The sequence below is a fragment of the Anabrus simplex genome, chromosome 1 (assembly GCF_040414725.1).
Source record: "Anabrus simplex isolate iqAnaSimp1 chromosome 1, ASM4041472v1, whole genome shotgun sequence".
In the NCBI taxonomy this organism is placed as follows: Eukaryota; Metazoa; Arthropoda; class Insecta; order Orthoptera; family Tettigoniidae; genus Anabrus; species Anabrus simplex.
The window spans coordinates 970,510,311-970,531,152 of NC_090265.1; the positions used below are offsets into that span (position 1 = coordinate 970,510,311).

General features: G+C 38.6%; 1 protein-coding gene across 2 annotated transcripts in view; it reads left to right on the forward strand.

The window, feature by feature from the left end:
- Zip48C (Zinc/iron regulated transporter-related protein 48C) overlaps nt 1-20,842 on the forward strand; it is a 348,533-nt gene that overhangs the window by 78,859 nt on the left and 248,832 nt on the right. Inside the window, exon 5 of one of the 2 annotated variants that reach the window (XM_067136812.2) lies at nt 6,213-6,282. The exons of the other annotated variant lie outside the window; for it this stretch is intronic. Within the exon in view, the coding sequence (XP_066992913.1) occupies nt 6,213-6,282 (70 nt within the window). The remainder of the gene's footprint in view (nt 1-6,212; nt 6,283-20,842) is intronic. 2 annotated transcript variants of the gene reach the window in all.

The following is a 20,842-nucleotide window of genomic DNA, read 5'->3' on the forward strand; positions in this document are numbered from 1 at the left end:
CAAATTTGTCTTTCAACAAACGAGTATAATATTAACTGTACATATCTTTGTGGTAGTCTTCTCATTTGTTGTGAGACTGGTCATTAATCGGTGCATTAGGAACAAAACCTCTCATACTACCAGCATGGAGAATAATCAGTCAATCTCTCGAGACGGGGAGTAACACTACTGAAGTACGATTGTCAGTCCAGGCTTTGGGCATAGTGGAATGGCTACTATGTATGTATGTATGTATGTATGTATGTATGTATGTATGTTTCCATATTTGATAGAATGACCTTCTTCCATAAAAATTAACTGCAATGTTGTTGTAGTTCATAGTGTTCCCGGCAGAAGCCTAGATACCTGTTACCGTGAGTGCAACAAGATTGAACCCTTCCTCAAGTTCTTGGTTTCTGCCGCAGTCTTAAGAAACGGCAGGCATCATAGACTAAGAAGAAGGATAGCTGATTACTTGACAAATACAAAACAGTTCGAAGTATGTGAAGAACTAACCAGTACGTCAACGGAGGGTTCCGTTAAATGACCGGACATTGTAGTCTTCGATAGCAAATCCAACAAAGGTTTCATTATTAATCCAACAGTCAGATTTGAGCTAGATGAAAAGCAGTCCAAATAGTTTGATACAGAAAGGAAGAAGACTATGAGCTTTGCTTTCATGATTTGGGGCACAAGTATAAAATGAATAACTGGATAAGTCATTGGTATATTGTTTGGCATGACAATCACAAATTTCTCTGTGAATATTTTCAAAAGGTTTCTCCTCCCTACTAATGTTCTGCAAGAAAGGTCAACTGTGATTTTAAGAGATTCACTCCAAATTGTACATATAATGTGTATGACTTAAAAAAGTAATGCCCCCCAAAAAATGTTTATTGCAACATTTTAAAAATTCATATGAAAATTTGTTAAATGTATTTTAATTTCTTAGTGTCCTTGTGGATTAATCGGTAGGCTGAACCTTTGTAGTTTCTCTAGTATTAAGGTAACTATCCTTAGTTGATTTTCTCTCTCTGACAAATTTCTTTTCGATTTAAACCCTGTAGGTTTGCCAAAGATATGATGTGCTTTTCAACAAAGGTCTGCTTGAATATTTTAGGTATTCATGGGCTGATATTTGGATGCCTGGTGGAGGGACTTACTGTTCTATAAAGCTTGTCCGTGTTGCTTTCATGCAGCTGGTTATTATGTGGCATGTTTCATTTAGGGCAACTTCAATTTTCTTGGTGTGAATGGATCTGTTCCGTGCTGGACAAGCATATTTTACTGTTGAGAAACAGAAGCCTCTCCTTGTTCTCTTTAGGACAGTGGGGTTTGCACCCCATTTACTGGACGTGAGTTTCTTCAGGGTGTCGTTCCTTGCCACATCTTTCTTGGCTGTATAACTGCAATGCAACCCATTTACTGCACATTAACTTCTTCAGAGCTGTGCGGTTAGGGACGCGCGGCTGTGAGCTTGCATCCGGGAGACTGTGGATTCGAAATCTCCGCTGTTGGCAGCACTGAAGATGGTTTTCCGTGGTTTCCCATTTTCACACCAGGCAAATGCTGGGGCTGTATCTTAATTAAGGCCACGGCCGCTTCCTTCCAACTCCTAGACCTTTCCTATCCCGTCGTCGCCATAAGACCTATCTGTGTCGGTGTGACGTAAAGCCACTAGCAAAAATCTCTTCAGAGTGTTGTTCCACACCACAACTTTTTAGGTTTTATAACTACATTTGTTCTTGTGAGTGACTTATACATATGCCCAGGTATTGGGGTGAATCTGCTTGCTTCAGATTTTGCCCTTACTGTGATATCTTCAGTTTTTTTTCTCGCATTTTTGAACGCAGGTGGAAGGCGCACACCAGTTTTTGAAGGATTTGGTAATGCATTTTTTCAACTTGGTACGTTGACATGACAGACAGGGCATCTGAGAGGATAGTATGATAACTTATATACAGTTAAACAAGTACAAACACTAATCTTATCAAGCAGTGAAATACTCATCCATTCTGTTCACTGTTCCACCTGCTCCTCAAAAACAATGTTTCAAAAGAAATCTGTTTCTTTTCAAGATTTAGATATAAAATATGTACATTGCATGTTAAATATTGAGGTTAATTATTCAGACCCCCCACCATGTAGGGGTAGTGTGCCTGTCTCTTACCCGGAGGCCCTGGATTCGATTCTTGGCCAGGTCAGAGATTTTCACCTGGATCTGAGGGCTGGTTGAAGGTCCACTCAGCCTACATGATTACAATTGAGAAGCTATCTGATGAGGAGATAGCGGTCCTAGTCTAGAAAGCTAAGAATAACGGCCGAGAGGATTCATCGTGCTGATCACATGACGCATCGTAATCTGCAGGGCTTTGGGCTGAGCAGCTGTTGCTTGGTAGGCCATGGCCCTTCAGGGCTGTTGCACCATGGGGTTTGGTTTGGTTTTATTATTCAGACTGGTTATCTTTGAAATATGTCCTCCAGAACAAGTAACTCTTTGGATATGTAAATGGCAACTGGTTCATTACAAATAAGTGTTTCGAGGGGCAGAATGACCTGCAGTACTTTTTATAGTATACCAAATCACAGTCCGAGTTCATTATTGGTGAAGTTGTACTATTGCCTCTTTCGTGGGACAGTACAACACCCTTGAGAATAATTGTTGTTGTGTTGGTACGTCAACATTATATTATTATTGAAAACGCACACATGCCGTGCAATGAGAAATCATTACATTACATTTACATTACTTTTCTTTGCTATAAGCTACGATGGATTTCTGTCTATTCCTGCATTTTATAATATGGTATCTATCACAGAGTTCCAAGCATAACTCACACACACATGTGTCGTTTGGTTCGTGATATAATTTGTTGCGACACACCTTGTGGTGAAAACCATGGATCGCCAGTCTCGTCGTCACGTGTCGCACAGCATGATTAGCTTCCATCCAGGTCCTGTCTTGCAAGTCCTTTGGTATGTTGTTTTTCTTCTCATTCAGATCTTGTATAAGCTGTTTAAAGCTGGTACTAGCTGGAAGTATGAGCTCGCATCTCAGATCCTCTATTAAGAAGGTCTCCCTGGTAAGCTCATACACTAGCCTCGATCTTACATTCTGCGGGACTCCTAGAATTCTCTTCAGGTATCTGGCCTTTACTCGCTCCAGTTCTCCCAGCTGTTTGTATGTGAGGTATTCTCCCACTAATTCTAGGCCATATGTCAAAACCGGTAGTATCTTCAGCCTAAACAGGTCCATAGCTGTGTTGATCGATAGTTGCGTGATGTTTCTGATTTCATTCATAGCTCTAGTGGCCGCCACTGCTCTAGATCTTATATGTAGTCTGGAACTCTTTCCTGTCGTTTGGATTGTGATACCTAGGTATTTAAAATTGTTACCCCTCTTGAGTAGTTTACCATTGCATTTGACGTTTTCTGCTTCAGTGAGCCTCCCTTCCTAAACACTACCAATTCCGTTTTCTCTTCGTTTATCTGGATGTCGTTTCTCTCCGGCCATTCACATATTGTGTTTATCGATATTTGCAGTTTATCTATATCTGTCGCTGCGATGGCCATATCATCAGCGTATATGTATGTGCTTGTTCCTGTCATTCCTTTGGTGACATCGTACGTAAGGACATTAAACAGGATAGGGCTGAGTGGGTCGCCTTGGAGGACACCATTCGTCTGCGGCAGCCAGTCTGATATGCCTATTCCATCATGTATCTGTATGTGATTTTCTGCCAGTATATTTGATATCGGGGTCGTTGTGCTCGTTCTCCCAATCAGTTCCTCCAGTTTATCTATTAGTACCTTTCTGTTGACTATATCAAAGGCTTTTGAGTAGTCAACAAAAACCACATATAGTTTTCCTTTTGGCCTTTCTATCGTCTGCTTTATTTGCTCCAACAGGTTTCCTACTGCCAGAGTCGTGGACCTTCCCTTTCTAAAACCAAACTGTCCCTTTGGTAGAATGGGTTCTAGCTTCTCTGCCAGCCTATTGGCAAGGATTCCTGTTAAGAGTTTCAGTGATGTAGATTCCAACGCTATTCCTATATACGCGTTTGGGTTCTCTGTGTCTCCTTTACCCTTGTATAATTTGATTGCTGACTTTCTCCATTCGTCTGGTATGCTTCCTAGCTCTAAGCATTTATTTAGAAGGGAGGTCCATATCGGTAGGTATTCTTGTGCTGTTTGCTTTAAGTGTTCACTTCTTATTCCATCTATTCCTGGAGCTCTGTTATTCTTCATTTTCTGTATCGCTCTCGCAGTTTCATCCGTGGTGAAGATCTCATTACCTTGTGGAGTCCTAGGTGTCTTAATCATAGGTCTTGTTTCTTTTGAGCAGATTACTATTCTTATATGATCTATCCATGTTTCCATGGGTATGTTGGGCTGTATTTTCTGCTTTTTCGGTCTCAGAGCTCGGTAAGGGTCTTCTTCTGCCTCCTCTACTATTTTCTTATGCTCTTCTTCCAGGTGTTGCTTTTTCTTCTTTCTTATTAGGTTCTTGTATTTCTTTCATTCTCGTTGTATTCTTCAGTGGTTGCGCTTGCCATTTGTTCTCTAGTTTTATGTAGTGTTTTCAGTGTCAATTTTCTTTGTTCATAACATTCTCTGTCGAACCATGGCCTCGCCTTCCTATTTGTATCTTGTGTGGTGGCCCCATTTATTATAGTTGATTTCAGCCATGTAGCGGCCTCATCAATATTTCCTGCTCTTATTGCTCTTTCAACCTTATCTTTTTCTTTCATTTTCTCTTTAATTTTTTTCATGTCCAGGACCTTGTCAAATGTTATATTTTGTCTTTCTTCTAATTTGCTAGTTCTGACGTTTTCTATATTTAATTGTACTGGAGTGTATTAACGGAATACTGCTTCTTCTTTTATCACTGTATGTCAACATTATGCAACCTGCTTCTTATTTAAAATCTTTCTTCTATGCAGTATGGAAAGACAGTGTTTCTGCCAAGAAAACTGCCTGTGAAAATTTGTTTTTCTCCAATGTGTGTGTACATTTTTTTTCTGCAATCACTCACCACATGCTGATTATATCAACAATATACTGCTGTAACCATGACAACAAACCTGCAGTCACTTCCTTCTGTAAATGTATCTTTATTTTATAATAGAATACACCTTTCCGAAAGGCACTGTTCTGAATAAAATATGAAGACCTTCATTCTGACCGGTATCAAATTTTCTTTGATTTGTTAAATTAGGCCAGCCCATGGTGTAGGGGTAGCGCGCTTGCCCCTTACCCGGAGGCCCCGGGTTCGATTCCCGACCTGTTCAGGGATTTTTACCTGGATCTGATGGCTGGTTCGAGGTCCACTCAGCCTACGTGATTACAATTGAGGAGCCATCTGACGGTGAGGTGGCGGGCCCGGTCTAGAAAGGCAAGAATAACGGCCAAGAGGATTCGTTGTGCTGACCACATGACACCTCATAATCTGCAGGTCTTCGTGCTGAGCAGCGGTCACTTTTTAGGCCTTGCCCCTTCTGGGCTGTTGCACCATGGCATTTGGTTTGGTTTCTGTTAAATAATGTCCACTGCCAAACTCATACTCTTTTTGCAAGGGAATCCTATCTGCATCTGTATTACAGTATTATACTAAAGCTGTATGAGGAAAATAGATGATGATGATGATGATGATGATGATGATGAATATTTTTAATTTGACCAATTCTCTTACTAGACTTGTTAGGCATTTTTAAGCATTTATTTAAAATTGACATTGATATTTATGAAATGAATTGAGGATTTGTTATCTTGCAATTTCTTTGCAGCTATGGCAAAATTTTCTCTGAATTTATGTCTATCCTGAAATATTATCATTTCCTGGTTATATTCATATGCAGTTTATTATATCTATATCTAAATTACAAATTGCACATTAGTTCAACTTTCTTTTCTTAGTGTAGTTTTTTTTTACTCGTGTGTTATTGAAATTGTCATCTTATCAGGTAGTGAAGTGATAACATTTTTCCATTCTGTTCACTGTTCCTCCTCTTTAAAAGGAACATTTTTAAAAAATCAGTGTCTTCTCAAGATGTATATACAAAATTTACTATCTTTTCACAGTAATGTTATTAAATTTTGTGTATTATTTTCCTGTATATTAAAAACACCTTTACTTGTTCCATCTTAAATGGGCACATAAACAGTAACCTCTTTAAGATCTATTCATGTAACCATGTACAGTGTATGACATAGATATGTGCTTAATTTTTTAGAGGGACTTGCGGTTGGTGTAGGATTTGGAGCCATTGGAATTTCTCAGTCTGCAACATTTGAGAGTGCTAGGTAGGAAAAATACTCTTAATTTCTGTGTTTAAGGATTTGCATTTATACCACACAGTGTGAACAAATCCTCTGTGTATCATGAGTTTAAACCTTAGGATTCACTGGTTTTTTCTCTTCTGAAATGGCAATAACAACAAAATTTTTAAGTTGCACTAGTCAAATTGTTACTGTCAATGTTGCACTCTGTTGTGTGTATAGTAAATAGCCTATTGTATATATTCATTTTCTTTGCATGTTGGAGGATGATATGAAAGGGAATGGTATAGTTTGTCATTCATCCATTTTCCTTGATTGAGAAAAGGAATTTGGTTTTACGCGAAGGTCTTGGAAACAATTGTGGGACTAGCATGTGCATTTACTCTTTCCCTCAACATGCTTTGCCATGCAAGATCTGCATTTTTTCACATGGCTTCTTTTTTTGTTCCTATTTCAGCTTATACTCTTTTATGTTTCAAATATGCAAGCCGTTATTAACTGTCTTAGTGCCAGGCCCGGGTGCTCACAGTATGCCAAGAGTGCCAGACAGATTTAGAGAATTTTGCAGGTTCTCACTCTCTGGACTAAATAGTTCACAAATGCTATAACTATGACTTGAAATTTTTATTGAATGTTAACAAGAACACACTCTTACTGCTGGCCTAAATTAAAACACTAAAATGCCCTTGGGTATTTTGAAAAAAAAAAATTCCAATTTTCAAACACCAAAATTTAAAAATCAGAAACAAAACAGAAAAAACCAGAAAATTTAACTTAACGATATAAATTGATGACTTCTTTGCAATGTCCTATTTCAGATGAATAAACATGTAAAGTTTTACATTTTTATCTTGAGTATTTTAAGAGTTATGTACAGTGGTATCGTAATATACAATTGGCATGGCCAACAATGGGATCGAACCTGGCACATGGGTTGTAGTCAGGGTGACCAGATGGTGATAGATTATCATAGTTCACAAGATGAAAGAATCTCAAGATCAATTGGAATCTGTTTTTTGAGAACATATTTCCATACCATGGAATATAACGGGAGTTTTTTACCCAATAATAAAATATGCTCGGCCTTCTAGCTATACCCATTTCCAACGAAACAGCAATGAAAGCCTTCATATCAGTTAATGTAACCGGGCGCCACTGCTGTGCTCTGGCATGTGGTGACAAGACATGATTTCTCATATCTGTTTGTCTCTGTAGTTATGAGGTTCCATAACTGAGCCGTGAAAAATAAAATAAAAATACGCTATAGGTTTGCGTCTGACGAAGGGGCGTGTCTTGGGCCAGGAGTATCATAATAATCACATGAGGGTTGGTATTTTACATCTTGACCTAATTGAATTTCACGGAAAACATGAAATTTTTGCTGTTGGGTATTGTTACAGCCATCATCATCAATACTGTCACTCAGACGGTCATTACCACTTTCAATGTTTACACTCGGACAATGAGCACGTGGTTCAGTGTTTACAGAAAACTCGCCGTTATCACTCCAAATAACACTTTCACTTTCCCCTTCCTCACATGTTGGAGGAGTGAATTCCTTATCTGAGTCTTCATCATCCCCTTCTTTACTAAAAATTATTAAGATATACAGCCAGTTCGTCATCGTTAACAAAAATAACTTCTCCCGCTAGTCGCCATTTTACTCACACGACATGGAGATCATATTGAAATAATAACATTAAGTTATTTATTAGACCACCTAATCAATACAAAATCGTCTTGGATGATTTAGCTAACAAATTTATGTAAATCATCCAAGACGATTTTGTATTGATTAGGTGGTCTAATAAATAACTTAATGTTATTATTTCAATCTACATCATCAATACGGACCAAAAATGATATTTATTACATGTAATGGAGATCATATGTCGTAGATGAACACGGACTTTAGAAATTCAGTGCATGATAACGAATGAATTTACGCACTATCTAGCGACGTAGTTAAAATCTAATGACAATTCTCTATGGACTGGACACATAAAATGTTGCAATTTGATGGCCCATGTTGTACAAACTCGTATAGAATTGCGCGCTATCCAAACAACGATATATCGTGGTTGGCACTTTACGTGTATATACGAAACAACTGGCTCTCTACGGGTTAAGAATGAGAATTTGCTGTTAAATATTATAATCCTCATTGTAAATCACTAAAATTCTTATTTACAGGATATTAATAGGTCCTGAATTAATTAGTCCTTCAGCAAGATAGTTGGGAGTCAAGTGGATATACATTTGCATCAGTGTGCCCCTTTTAATCAGTAAATGATATTGTTACATATTTCAAAAGAATTACTATGTTGAATATAAAATAATTAGAGTGCAAAATGTAGATACAGAATATTTTATTGTTATTTATGATGATAATGCTTGTTGTTTAAAGGGGCCTAACATCTAAGGTCATCGCCCCTTATTGTTATTTAAAAGACTAAGGCATTATGAGAATAATTATGATTGAGAAAAGTGACATTTACCCTGATTTCATGTTGTTGAACATTTAATTCATCCAAGTGCCTTATTTAAATATGGACATTAGCAGCCTAGTCATGGCTCCCAGCTAGGCTAGAGCGAACAGTTTTAACATCATGCGGAGTGATGAGGTGGCCAGTTTCTTTCTGCTCATCCAAGTGGTGACAATGCTCAATGTTGCTTAACTTCGGAGATCCATGGGATCTGGTTTTTCAACATGACAGTGTCGTTAGAATATATTTTTTTCAAATAAAGTATTATTCCAAATCAACTACAACAATATTAGAATTAAATGCATGATCCTTGGACCTTGCATGTTATCATCATAATCATCATAATTTTCCCTCTCAAATTTCTGTGGTGTGGTTTGCTATTACTTCTAATCTTCAATCCCTTTAAATACTGTATAAACATTTAATATGACTGTTCCTCTAAAACCTTATATTATTTTATAACTTCCCTGATTATAGGGTTGTCACTAGAACATTATTTTTATTATTAATAACTAAAATGTATGTGCCCATTTACACAAAATTGTGAAAATTGTGTTTTCATATTTGTCCTTGTCAGTTCTTTCATTTGCTCCCCTTCTCACACTGACCTGCTGTGGTGTTTAACCTATTCATATTTCTTTCCGTAAATGACTTGAATCACTACAGTTTTGTTCCTTTATGTTACTTCTAGTATATTTCACTATACACATGGCACTGGGCTACAGGCCCTCACCCTGTCTCTTCTATATAGTTGATATTGCTAAGGATTGTAGTCAGTCTAATCTTTTTTTAGTTACTTCCCAACCCCAGTCACAATACATTTATTTTCATTATTGACTTATGCTTTTCAGTGTTTCTTCTGCAAATCTCTGGGAATGACAGAGCATCTTCAAAATCCTTGATTCACAGCCGATATTGTGATCTATCATATTGCATACCTACCAACTTTCCCGATTTACGCGGGAAACTCCTGATTACAAGTAACTATTCTCATTTTGGTTCCGTATTGAAGTTGACGTATGTCTCAAGTATTATTACAATATTATAAGTCCGCCTGTTCAATTCTCCTGATTTTCGACAGTCTCTCCCGCCTCCCGATTATTCTATTATTTCTCCCGATTTTAGCTTTTTATTATTTGTGAACTTCAAACAGTTGTTTTCAATTCCTGCCATTTCAGCTTTTTTTCTTCTACGCCAGTGTCCGGAAGTCCTTCGCACATTGGTTGCTTTCAAACGAAATATGGACGTTTAAAAATGCGTGAAATGTATGCGATTGTGCGATGATTATTGAAACCTGTATATCGCAACGCGTATATCAGTTATCCTTCTCTCGTTCTCGCGTGCTATGTTCGTGTTCGTTCATATCAGTCTAGTCGATTCTAGATACTATAGAGCATTCCAACCTTAAAATTCAGTACAGCAGTAATGGGATAATTCCGTCTCTTTCCTTCTCCCATGTTTTGCAGGTAACGCTGTCCTACTCTAATTCAGCGGGTTTGCAAAATACTGTATCCGTAAATCAGAATGTTATCGGTTAAAACGTGTGAATATCGTGTTATGTACAGAATTTCAAGGCGCATTTGATACCGTTGACAAAAAAAAACCTAAAAAAATTATTTAGTGTGAAAATGGTAATATAATGGAAAGTTTCACCGCCGTTGTCCGGTCCCAAGTCCGGAATGAGAAAGGAGGAGGGTTTGCTGGTCTGGCACCCAGCTGTAAAACTGCCGACGCTGAGTGTTGGGCAGCGGTAAATAACCTGACTCCCTAAGGGGGCCAACAGCTTCGTGCGGATGAACCCCTTTAGGTGGGGTGATGATCCCCACAGTGGAGGAAATGCCACTGGAATCCATTATGCAGCGTCTGTTCTCTAGGTTAGGGGCGGCTGCACAAGGTGTCCGTACTCCAGAGGAGCGGCCTCATTATCATCTCACTGGATCGCATCCAGAGTTGTAGCTCGGGACCTAGTCCCACACAGGTGACACCTTGACAGTCAACCATGGAAGGTCTTTTAAGGAATACTCCACCGGCTGAACCAAGAGTTCAGAGAAGGCAGCATTCAGATACGGTGGGCTGCCACCTAAAAGATACCATGAAGTCGGAGGCACGGAAATACCCCAGTACTTCATACACGAACGAGACAAAATCAAGAATCAAACCAAAGCAGATAACATACTTCTCTACACACAATGTAAACTCCCTCATGCAAATCGGTAAACTAAAAGTGATTACCGACATAATGGACCAACACAAAATTTTTATCATGGGATTACAGGAAATTAGAAACACTGACCAGGATGCCTTTGAGTCACAAGGGTACAGACTTTATAAAGGTATACCCGAGAAGAGAGTGATGTAGAAAACCCCACAATTTGGAACAGGATTTTTGGTCAGCCTTAAAATAATGAACTCAGTTCAAGAATTCAAATCACAGTCTCCACGACTCTCAACGCTCACCTTAAAAGCATCTAATAAAATCTATACTATAATAAATGCCAATGCTCCCACTAATGATAAAAACAACTCCTCAAAAGACCACGAATAAACAGAAGAATTTTGGGACCTATTGGACCAGACCATAGAAAACATCCCCAAACACCATGTAAAATTATTAATAGGCGACTTCAACACTCAACTAGGCAGAGAATGAAAATACCGTGACATCATCTGAAAATGGCCAGCACACAAGAAGAAAAATAAAAATGGAGAGAGACTAGTTGACCTGTGTAGAAACCATAGTTTAATCTCAAAATCTACATGTTTTAAGAGGAAACCTCAAAAACTTAAAACATGGAAACACCCTGACTACACATCTGTATGGACAAATGCCACCACAAAGAGATGTATAACGTCAAAGTCCTCCGAGGAATAGACACAGGTTCAGATCACTACGTAGTTAAAATTAAAATTAAACTCACTCCCCAGAGGAGACAGCACAAGCATGCCCTTAAAACTAAATGAAAAATAGATCCTACCCAGCTAATCAACAACAAAAATTACCGGAAAGCAACTGAAAAAAATAAAAATCACTAATAAACTTGAAGACTTAGTACACAACCTTAAACAAATTGCAGAAGACCTGGCTCCAATTAAACCACGTAAAAACACCAATGGTGGAACAGTGAATGTGATGAAACAGTGGAGAAAAGACATGGGGCATGGCTATTACATCAGTCCCAAAAATCAGAGATATCAAATTCTAGTAAAACAGAGAAAAGAAACTACCCAAGTCTTAAGAAGAATAAAACGACAGCATCATAAGGACACACTGCAGTTAATTGAAGAACAATTCAATAACACTCTATCAAGGGACTATTACAAAACCTTCAGAAAGCAGCTCCAAAAATATCAACCCCGGACCCTAGTGATGAAGGATAAAAATGGTAAGCTGGTTCATAACAATAAAGGCAATGCAGAAATTTTGGCTGAATATTTCAACAAGCTTTTAAATTGTGAGGAACCTACAGAACTCCTTCATTTGGACACCAACACCCTGATAAAAACACCACCAGAGAACATCAATCCCCCCACAATAAAGGAAGTCTACCAAGCTCTGAATAAATTAAAAAACTACAAAGCGCCAGGTGAAGATGAGACCTTTGCGGAAATCTGGAAATATACAGGAACTTCAGCAAAAGTTGCCCTCCATCAACAACTTGTCTCTATCTGGATTAAAGAACAACAACCAGAACACTGGACAACAGCCCTCATTCACCCATTGCACAAAAAAGGAGACAAAACTGACCCTAATAACTACAGGAGAATCTCGCTGCTAGACATAACATACAAAATATTTTAAATAATCATCCTTAATAGGATAAGTTTACAACTTGAGAAAGAACTAGGAGAATAACAAGGAGGTTTCAGACCTTGGAGGAGCTGTCCTGATCAGATCATGAGTCTTAAGTTGATAATGGATTATAACAGGAGGAGAAATAGAGATATGGTGATAACATTTGTAGATTTCAAGAAAGCTTATGATTGCATCCATAGAGAATCTCTGTTCAAAATTTTAAGACACGTTGGACTGCACCCCAAATTAATAAACATGATAAAATTGACTCTTTCTAACACCAAATCAGAAGTGAAGTTTAGGGGTAAAACATCAGACACATTTGAAATTAAAACTGGACTACGGCGGCGAGATGCTCTCTCACCACTATTATTTAATTGTGCTCTAGAAATGGTAATGAGGGAATGATTTAGGAAATGTCCCCCCCAAAATAAAGATTGGCCAAAAAATCAAAACAAACTGCCTGGGATTCGCTGACGATTTAGCATTACTAGCAGTGGACATAAAAGAAGCAATGAACCCAAATATCAGAACTTCAAAACATTGCAAATAAAATTGGCCTCAAAATATCATTTGAAAAACAGAAATTATGCTCCAAAAACCAACACAACTAAAAGAAGTTACCATAAATGGTAATAAAATCAAAATAGTAACTCAATTTAAATATCTTGGAGAAATAATAACACATAACCTAAGTGAAAAAAAATCTCAATCCAAACAAGAACAAATAGATTAGCTAAAGCACAAAAATTAACATGGGATATCTACAAAAAGAAATGTCTATCAATAAATGCAAAAATAAAACACTACAGAACAGTTATAAAACCGGAAGCTACATATCCAGGGGAAACACTTTTTCACCTGAATAAACAATCAAAGTGACAGACTTCAGAAAATTGAAAGGAGGATTGGAAGAACCTGCATCAACAAAAAATACCAGAAAGATGGACAGTGGCGGTTAATACGTAACAAAGTCATGTACAAAGAGCTAGAACCCATTACAGATACTATGCGTAAGAGGAGACTGGGATTCTTTGGACATATCATGAGGATGCAGAATTCGAGACTTCTGAAACAACTAGTACAACACAATCTCGTCTCAAAAAATACCACAGCAGGATGTAAATGGATCAGAGAAGTAAGAGAGGATCTGAAGGAAATAGGCCTTACAACAGAAAACACCACAAATAAGATAAAATTGAATACAAAACTCAAGAATACAAACCTCCGCTTTACCCTTACACAAAACAAACCAACAACACGCATATTTTCAACTGAGGAAAGGGCAAGAAGATCGAAGCGTCTGAAGTACTGGGAGCACCGCAAAGCCCGAACAATCCCTTCAAAGAGACCTGAACGACGGACTGACTAAAGTGATCCTATGTGGTCATAAAAGAAGAAGAGCCGGGCTGAGTGGCTCAGACGGTTAAGGCGCTGGCCTTCTGACCCCAACTTGGCAAGTTCGATCCTGGCTCAGTCCGGTGGTATTTGAAGGGGCTCAAATACGTCAGCCTCGTGTCGGTAGATTTACTGGCACGTAAAAGAACTCCTGCGGGACTAAATTCCGGCACCTCGGCGTCTCCGAAAACCGTAAAAGAGTAGTTAGTGGGACGTAAAACACATAACATTATTAAAATAGGAAGAAAAATGGAAAGTTTCGCCAAATGCAAAATCTTCATTGCATAGAACTTATCATGTTGTAACTCCTATTTTGTATTAATTATTTTCCTAATTTTTTCACTGCTGGTAAAGAAACATTTCAGCTCGATGTAGATAAGTTTATTTTTAAATTTAAATGATAAAAAAATGCAGTATATGCATTTATTTTCAGTCATGTTCAGGGAATTTTATGTGCAGGCACGAAAAAGTCAGTCGCTGGCCAGTGTCTTTCCTATTGAATTTGCATGGGGGGTCAAAGTGAGGCAAATGGTCTTCAGATATGGTAGTTATTTTTAAAACAATCCCGAAGTTCTTGTCTTGCTTAGTTCTTAATTTGTGACAGGAAGAATATCTCCTTGAATTTTGGTTTCCTGCATGACTCATCTGGCTGTCTGTCTGGCTGGCTGAAGTACCGGTAGTGATCTCCCAAACATGCGCTTTTAACATTTCCAGACAGTCGCATGCAGTGCAGTGCTCATTTTGTCAGTAGTATGTATAATAGTGATTAAATACTTATCAGTGACATGTACAACTCTTGAGGGAAAGTGTATTTCGTTTGTGTGGTTTGTGAGTTCGTGCTCATGCGTGGGAATCTAATTTCGAACAAAAAGTGCAGAAGGATCATGGCGTGGTTAAAGTAAAGCAAATGGTCTTCGGATATGGAAGTTATTTTTAAATCATACCTCAAGTCCTTATCTCATTATCTCTTAATTTATGACAGGGAGAACTTCTCGTTTGTTTACGTTTCATGAGTGACTCGGCTGGCTGAGCTTTTAAATGTACTGACAGCCATGTGCAGTGGTGTTCATTTAATTAGTATTATAAGATTGATTAAATAAAGATCAGTGATATATATAAAATATTTAATGGCGTGTGGCCTCCGAAGAGGCCGAGTGCAGGTTTTTCGAGTTGACGTCACATAGGCGACCTGTGCGTCTATAAGAATGGGGCCCTACCTGTGATGAATTCTAATGCTGAAGACGGCACACAAACCCAGCCCCCGAGCCATTGGAATGAATCAATGATGGTTAAAATCTCTGACCTGGACGGGAATCGAACCAGGAGCCCTCTGGACCAAAGGCCAGCACGCTAACCATTTAGCCATGGAGCCAGACAAGATCAGTGATAAATGTATAGTTCTTGAGGACAAGTGGATTGTGTTTGTTGTGTTTGTGTAGTCTGTGTAGTTGTCAGTTCGTGGTCGTGCTGGGGGGGGGGTTCTTAGTTCGAAGAAAAAGTGCAGAAGGATGTACAATGGATCGTCAAATTAAAAAGAAACTGTCCGTAGGTAAACTCAGGGGAAAAGAACGCAATATTATAATGAGTGTCCTGGATTATTTTTGAAAGACTATGAATATGAGCTGCACAGTCAGTGAAACAGCTAAAGCTATAGGTTGTTCCAAAAGAACAATCTATGCTATAAGGAAGGAACACACACACACACACACACACACACACACACACACACACACACACACACACACACACACACACACACATGGACCTTTGTGAACTCCCGGGGGGGGGGGGGGGGGGGGAACAGAGGAGGACGGCAGAAAAATGCAAGGAAAATTAAATATGATGAAATTGTGGAAGTGGAGTGCGTCGGGTGGTTCACTCTCTTTTATTTGCTAACATACTCCCGAATTATAACATGAATTTGAGTCGGGTAAATGGAGAAGATCCTTTGCCACAATTTTCCAAAACTACGTTGTATCGCTTCTTACATGATATAGGCTTCCGTTATTTAAGACGGGGTAATAAAGCAGCTTTCATTGAATTTGATGAAATTATTAATTGGAGGCACAGATATCCCAGGGAGATAAAAAATTTGAGAGCACAAAATAAAGCTATAATTTACACAGATGAATCGTGGATAAATATTGGGCAGACAATGACAAAAGAATGGAAGGATACGACAGTGAAAAGTGCATGGCAGGCCGCCATTGAAGGGGTGAGTTCGGAACTTGGGCCACCGAAAAGCCGAGGACCGTGATTTGCCTTAGTCCATGTGGGTAATGAACATGGTTTTGTTCCAAATGCTGAACTAACATTTTTATACCATAAAATTACGGTGGATGCCCACGAGGGAATGACTGGTGAAATTTATGTGAAGTGGTTTTCGGAACTACTGATGCCAAACACTCCCGAAGGTGCCGTGATCGTGCTGGATAATGTTGCTTATCATTCTCGTAGGTTGGAACCTTTGCCAGTGGCTTCTTGGCGAAAAGATGACATCGTACAGTGGTTACGTGAAAAACAAATATCTATTGAGGACGGGATGCTCGAGTGAGAATTGTTGCACATCACTTCTCAGCATAGGGTTCTGTATGATAAGCAGAGAATAGATGAATGGCAAAAGCGGCAGGTCGGCAGATTCTACGTCTCCCGCCTTATCACTGCGAGTTAAACCCTGTTGAGATGGTGCTGTCCCAGGTGAAAAACTACATCTGATATCATAACGTATCATTCAAGAAAAATGATATGGAAAATTTTATAACTGCTGTGTATAAGAACATAAGACAGTTGGGCAAATTACGTGAAAGAAGTAAAGAAAAATGAAAGAGATTTGTGGAAAGCAGACGACTTACAGGATGATGTCGACGATGAAAAGTTTTTAATAAGACTTTCTTCATCTTCTGGATCATCCTCAAGTTCATCTCCTGAACCCAGTTCATCCAAACCGGGAACATCAGGACTTGCAGAAATGATAGAAAGTGTACGTCCAATGTCTGAGAGCAACGCCAGTGATTAAGGTATGTTGCATTTATTTTACCATCCTACAAATATTAATTTATGAATGAATGAACTTAAAATTACAAACGAAAAATGTGGTACTGTGACGCCCTGTTTGAGTCATACTCAAGTGTGATCTTCACGAGTCGATTTCGCAACAGCCTGCTCCATCTACGCTGTACTGCAATTTAAGGTTGGAACGCTTTATAGTCGCTAGATATGGATTCTTTCTTGGTAATTTTAATTTAGTGACAGAATTTCAATGATAACGACTAGTGACTTTTCTAGAGATTTTAGGAGCAATTTGGAGACAGTTCTGACTTTTTAAAATTTATCTCAGTATAAATCAAATAAGAGTGCCTGTACATTCAGAATTTAAAAAGAATGATATTTCTGTACCGGTCATGACCACAGTAACAAGGAGAAATGCACGTTTTAATTTTCTGTAATTTCTGTGTCCGTATGTATGTATGTATGTACGCCCATCACGAGAAAACGGATGAAGTGGATTTAACAAAAATCGGTATATAAGGTCGGGGAATAAGTCGCTACAATCTAGGCCATAAATAATTGTATTCATGTGAGTGAAATGGTAGTTATGGGGAAGGCCTAAAATTTAATTCTCATATATTTATGTTATTATTGGCTCTATCGATAAATACTACCTAATTAAAGTTATTAAATTTCCTATCATTTATGTCTTATACATTTTTACTGTACCGGCTATGATAAGGGAGATATCCATGAATTTGGATTTTTTTGCTAAGTCCATATGAGCGCCGAAGTACGAGAAAATAGGTGAACAGAATTTAATAAAAATTGGTATGTGAAGTTGGGGAGTAGGGAAATTCAGTTTACGCTATAAATACTTTTGTTCACCTTGTTTGAAATGGTAGTTTAGGGGAAGATGTCAAAAATTTAATTTTTAATTGCGGTACCTATCTTATTGGCCATATCGAAAAGTGCTACATAACAAAAGTTATAGAGAGTACAATGTCTGGTTATTTGTGTCTTATTCAGTTTTACCAAACCGACTATAATAATATTGGTGGTGATGGTGATTATATTGTGAAGATGATTATAAGAATGAGAAAAAAATCATAATAATAATAATAATGTTATTTGATTTACGTCCCACTAACTACTTTTTAAGGTCTTCAGAGACGCCAAGGTGCCAGAATTTAGTCCCGCAGGAGTTCTTTTACGTGCCAGTAAATCTACCGACACGGGGCTGTCGTATTTGAGCACCTTCAAATACCACCGGACTGAGCCAGGATCGAACCTGCCAAGTTGGGATTAGAAGGCCAGCACCTTAACCGTCTGAGCCACTCAACCTGGCGGAAAAGAAAAAAAAAAAGAATCGTGAAGGAACGATCGCTTAAATAAGAACACAAGAGGGAGTCATGAAAGAAAGGAGGACTCACTTTACATTAGATACTCTAATATCACAGAGGCAGAAGAAAACTGAATGTGAAGGCCAGCAATATAGAAAGCTCATAAAATTGATCAACAATAACATTACATTGACCATTGTTGTGATGTGCTTTGTGTATTCTGATGCCATGATCTCCGATAGATGGGATTACTGATGCAATATATTAATCTATGCATTTGCTAAGTAATGGCATCTGAGTGCTTGACCGATTCACACGTGTGGAACACGAGTTCATACTATTTTCGGAAGGCTTATCAGCCTGCCTGAATATTGGGAGGAAGTAGCTGGGGAGTTACGGTATATCTCTCTCTTCTTTAGCATGCTATTCCTCTGGTTCGTAAATTTTCTGATACTGCTGGTTTGTAACACTCTGGATCATCATAGTATTCCAGCTTTTCTATCCCTACTCTAAGGCAGTGATTGGAATGATCAGTGTGCACACTTAAACTGAATAATGACACAGGAGTGTTCGCGGCTGTCTATATCCTGGTCATTCTAGCTCTGGAACTTTCAACTGTTAGATCAACACCATAGTACTTTTCGTTAAAAGTGAGAAAATGTGCTGTTTTCCATTTTATCGAATATTTCATATGACAGCATTACTTTTAATCGTGACGTTCATACTGACGTCAAAGTAATGACCTATGTTGACTTCAGTTGGGAAAACTATAAGAACAGTCTTTCTGAGAATTCCATAGCAAAGCTTGGGTATAACAGCTAGTTATTTGATACGAATAGCATTGAGCTTCTCATGATCATGCGGGCGCTTGATGCAATATATTAATTTATGCATTTGCTAAGTAATGGCATCTGAGTGCATGACCGATTCACACATGTGGAACATGAGTTCATACTATTTTCGGAAGGCTTATCAGTGACCGATGGTCTCACTCACATACCTACTTTCTGTGAGGTAATAGAGATGTGTAATTTTTAGCTTTGTAGCCTCGTATAGCAGCAGTCAGGCTTTGAGACAATAAGTGTTATGAATATACCATAGGACTGTATTGTGCAACACATGTAGAATAAGCAGTTTTGACCAATTGTATCTCCTGATTTTTTCCTGATTTTCATATCAAAATCTCCTGATTTTTTTGTTTTGTGAAGTTGGCAGGTATGACAATCCAGTATATTTACATAACCCTTTGCAAATTCCATTTATGCAGTTCCTTGGCCTAAATTTGAGTATTCATGCAGTGATTATTGATAGCATAACGTCAAGTCCATCGACATTAGAAAATCAACAATATTCTGGATCTCTTTCACTTGAAATGTGTATACTATTATTACAAAAGAAGTCCCTTCTTGAAAACAGTGATTCAGATGTGGCTACATGTTCAAGCTAAGGGTTAACATGATGTCAGTATGTCCATAGCCCAGAGCTATGTATAATAGTGAAATATACTAGTTACATAAAGAAACAAAAAGGTAGTTATTCAAGTCATTTATACGAGGGTAAGTCAAATATAAACAAGCTTTGTTGTAACTATTTTGTTTATGAGAATTGCATACATTTTGCATTGTTCTTACTTTTCAATATAAGTCTCCATCCTAACTATACACTTTTGCCACCAGATAGGTAGTTTCTTCATGCCATTTTCAAAGAAGGTAACCAGGCATATCTGAAGCCAATTGTGCACAAACTGTTTCACCTCCTTGTTTGTTGTGAAGCACTCTCCACCAAGAGCGACCTTCAGCAGCTCAAACGTGTGGAAGTCACATGGTGACAAGGCTGGACTATAGGGTGAATTTAGCAGAACAGTCCAGTGCATTTGTGCGCATGTTTGCTTTGTTAGTCTTATGGTATGGCGTCTGGCATTGTCAGGAAGGAGCAGCACAGAGCCGATTGGGATGACGTGCCTTTTTGATCTGTAGGCAACGTGAACCTAATGAAACAGATTGCAGTAGTAGGCCGCAGTAATGGTCGGACGTTCCTCGAGAAATCAACCAGCAGTACTCCTCTGTAGTCCCAGAAGACCTTGCCAGCAGACAACCACTTCTGTGCTTTCACCGGTACCCCCTGTGGGTGGGGGACGCAGATGAAGAATATACCCACAGTATCCCCTGCCTGTCGTAAGAAGCAACTAAAAGGGGCGACCAAGGGATGATTGTATTAGAACGATGAAACTACTTGTGATTAGTACCATCACACAGGGATCACCATGGGTTGCCTTTACTTGCGAGTAGTACCACTATGTTAGGTACACAACAGGTTTGTGATTAGTGGCAGCAGAGTGGCTGCACTGTGGGTTTACAGTACCTGTGATTAGTACTACTATATGAGCGACACCATGGGTCTGCGTTGCCTGTGATTGGTACCCACTATGTGAGGAACACCACGGGAATATCGGCGCCCATGATTACTACACCTATGTGAGCTATGTGAGGAACACCATTGGTTTGCATTGCTTATGAGTGGCACCATTATGTGAGAAATACCCTACGTCTGCGTTACCTGTGTGACGTACAATACTT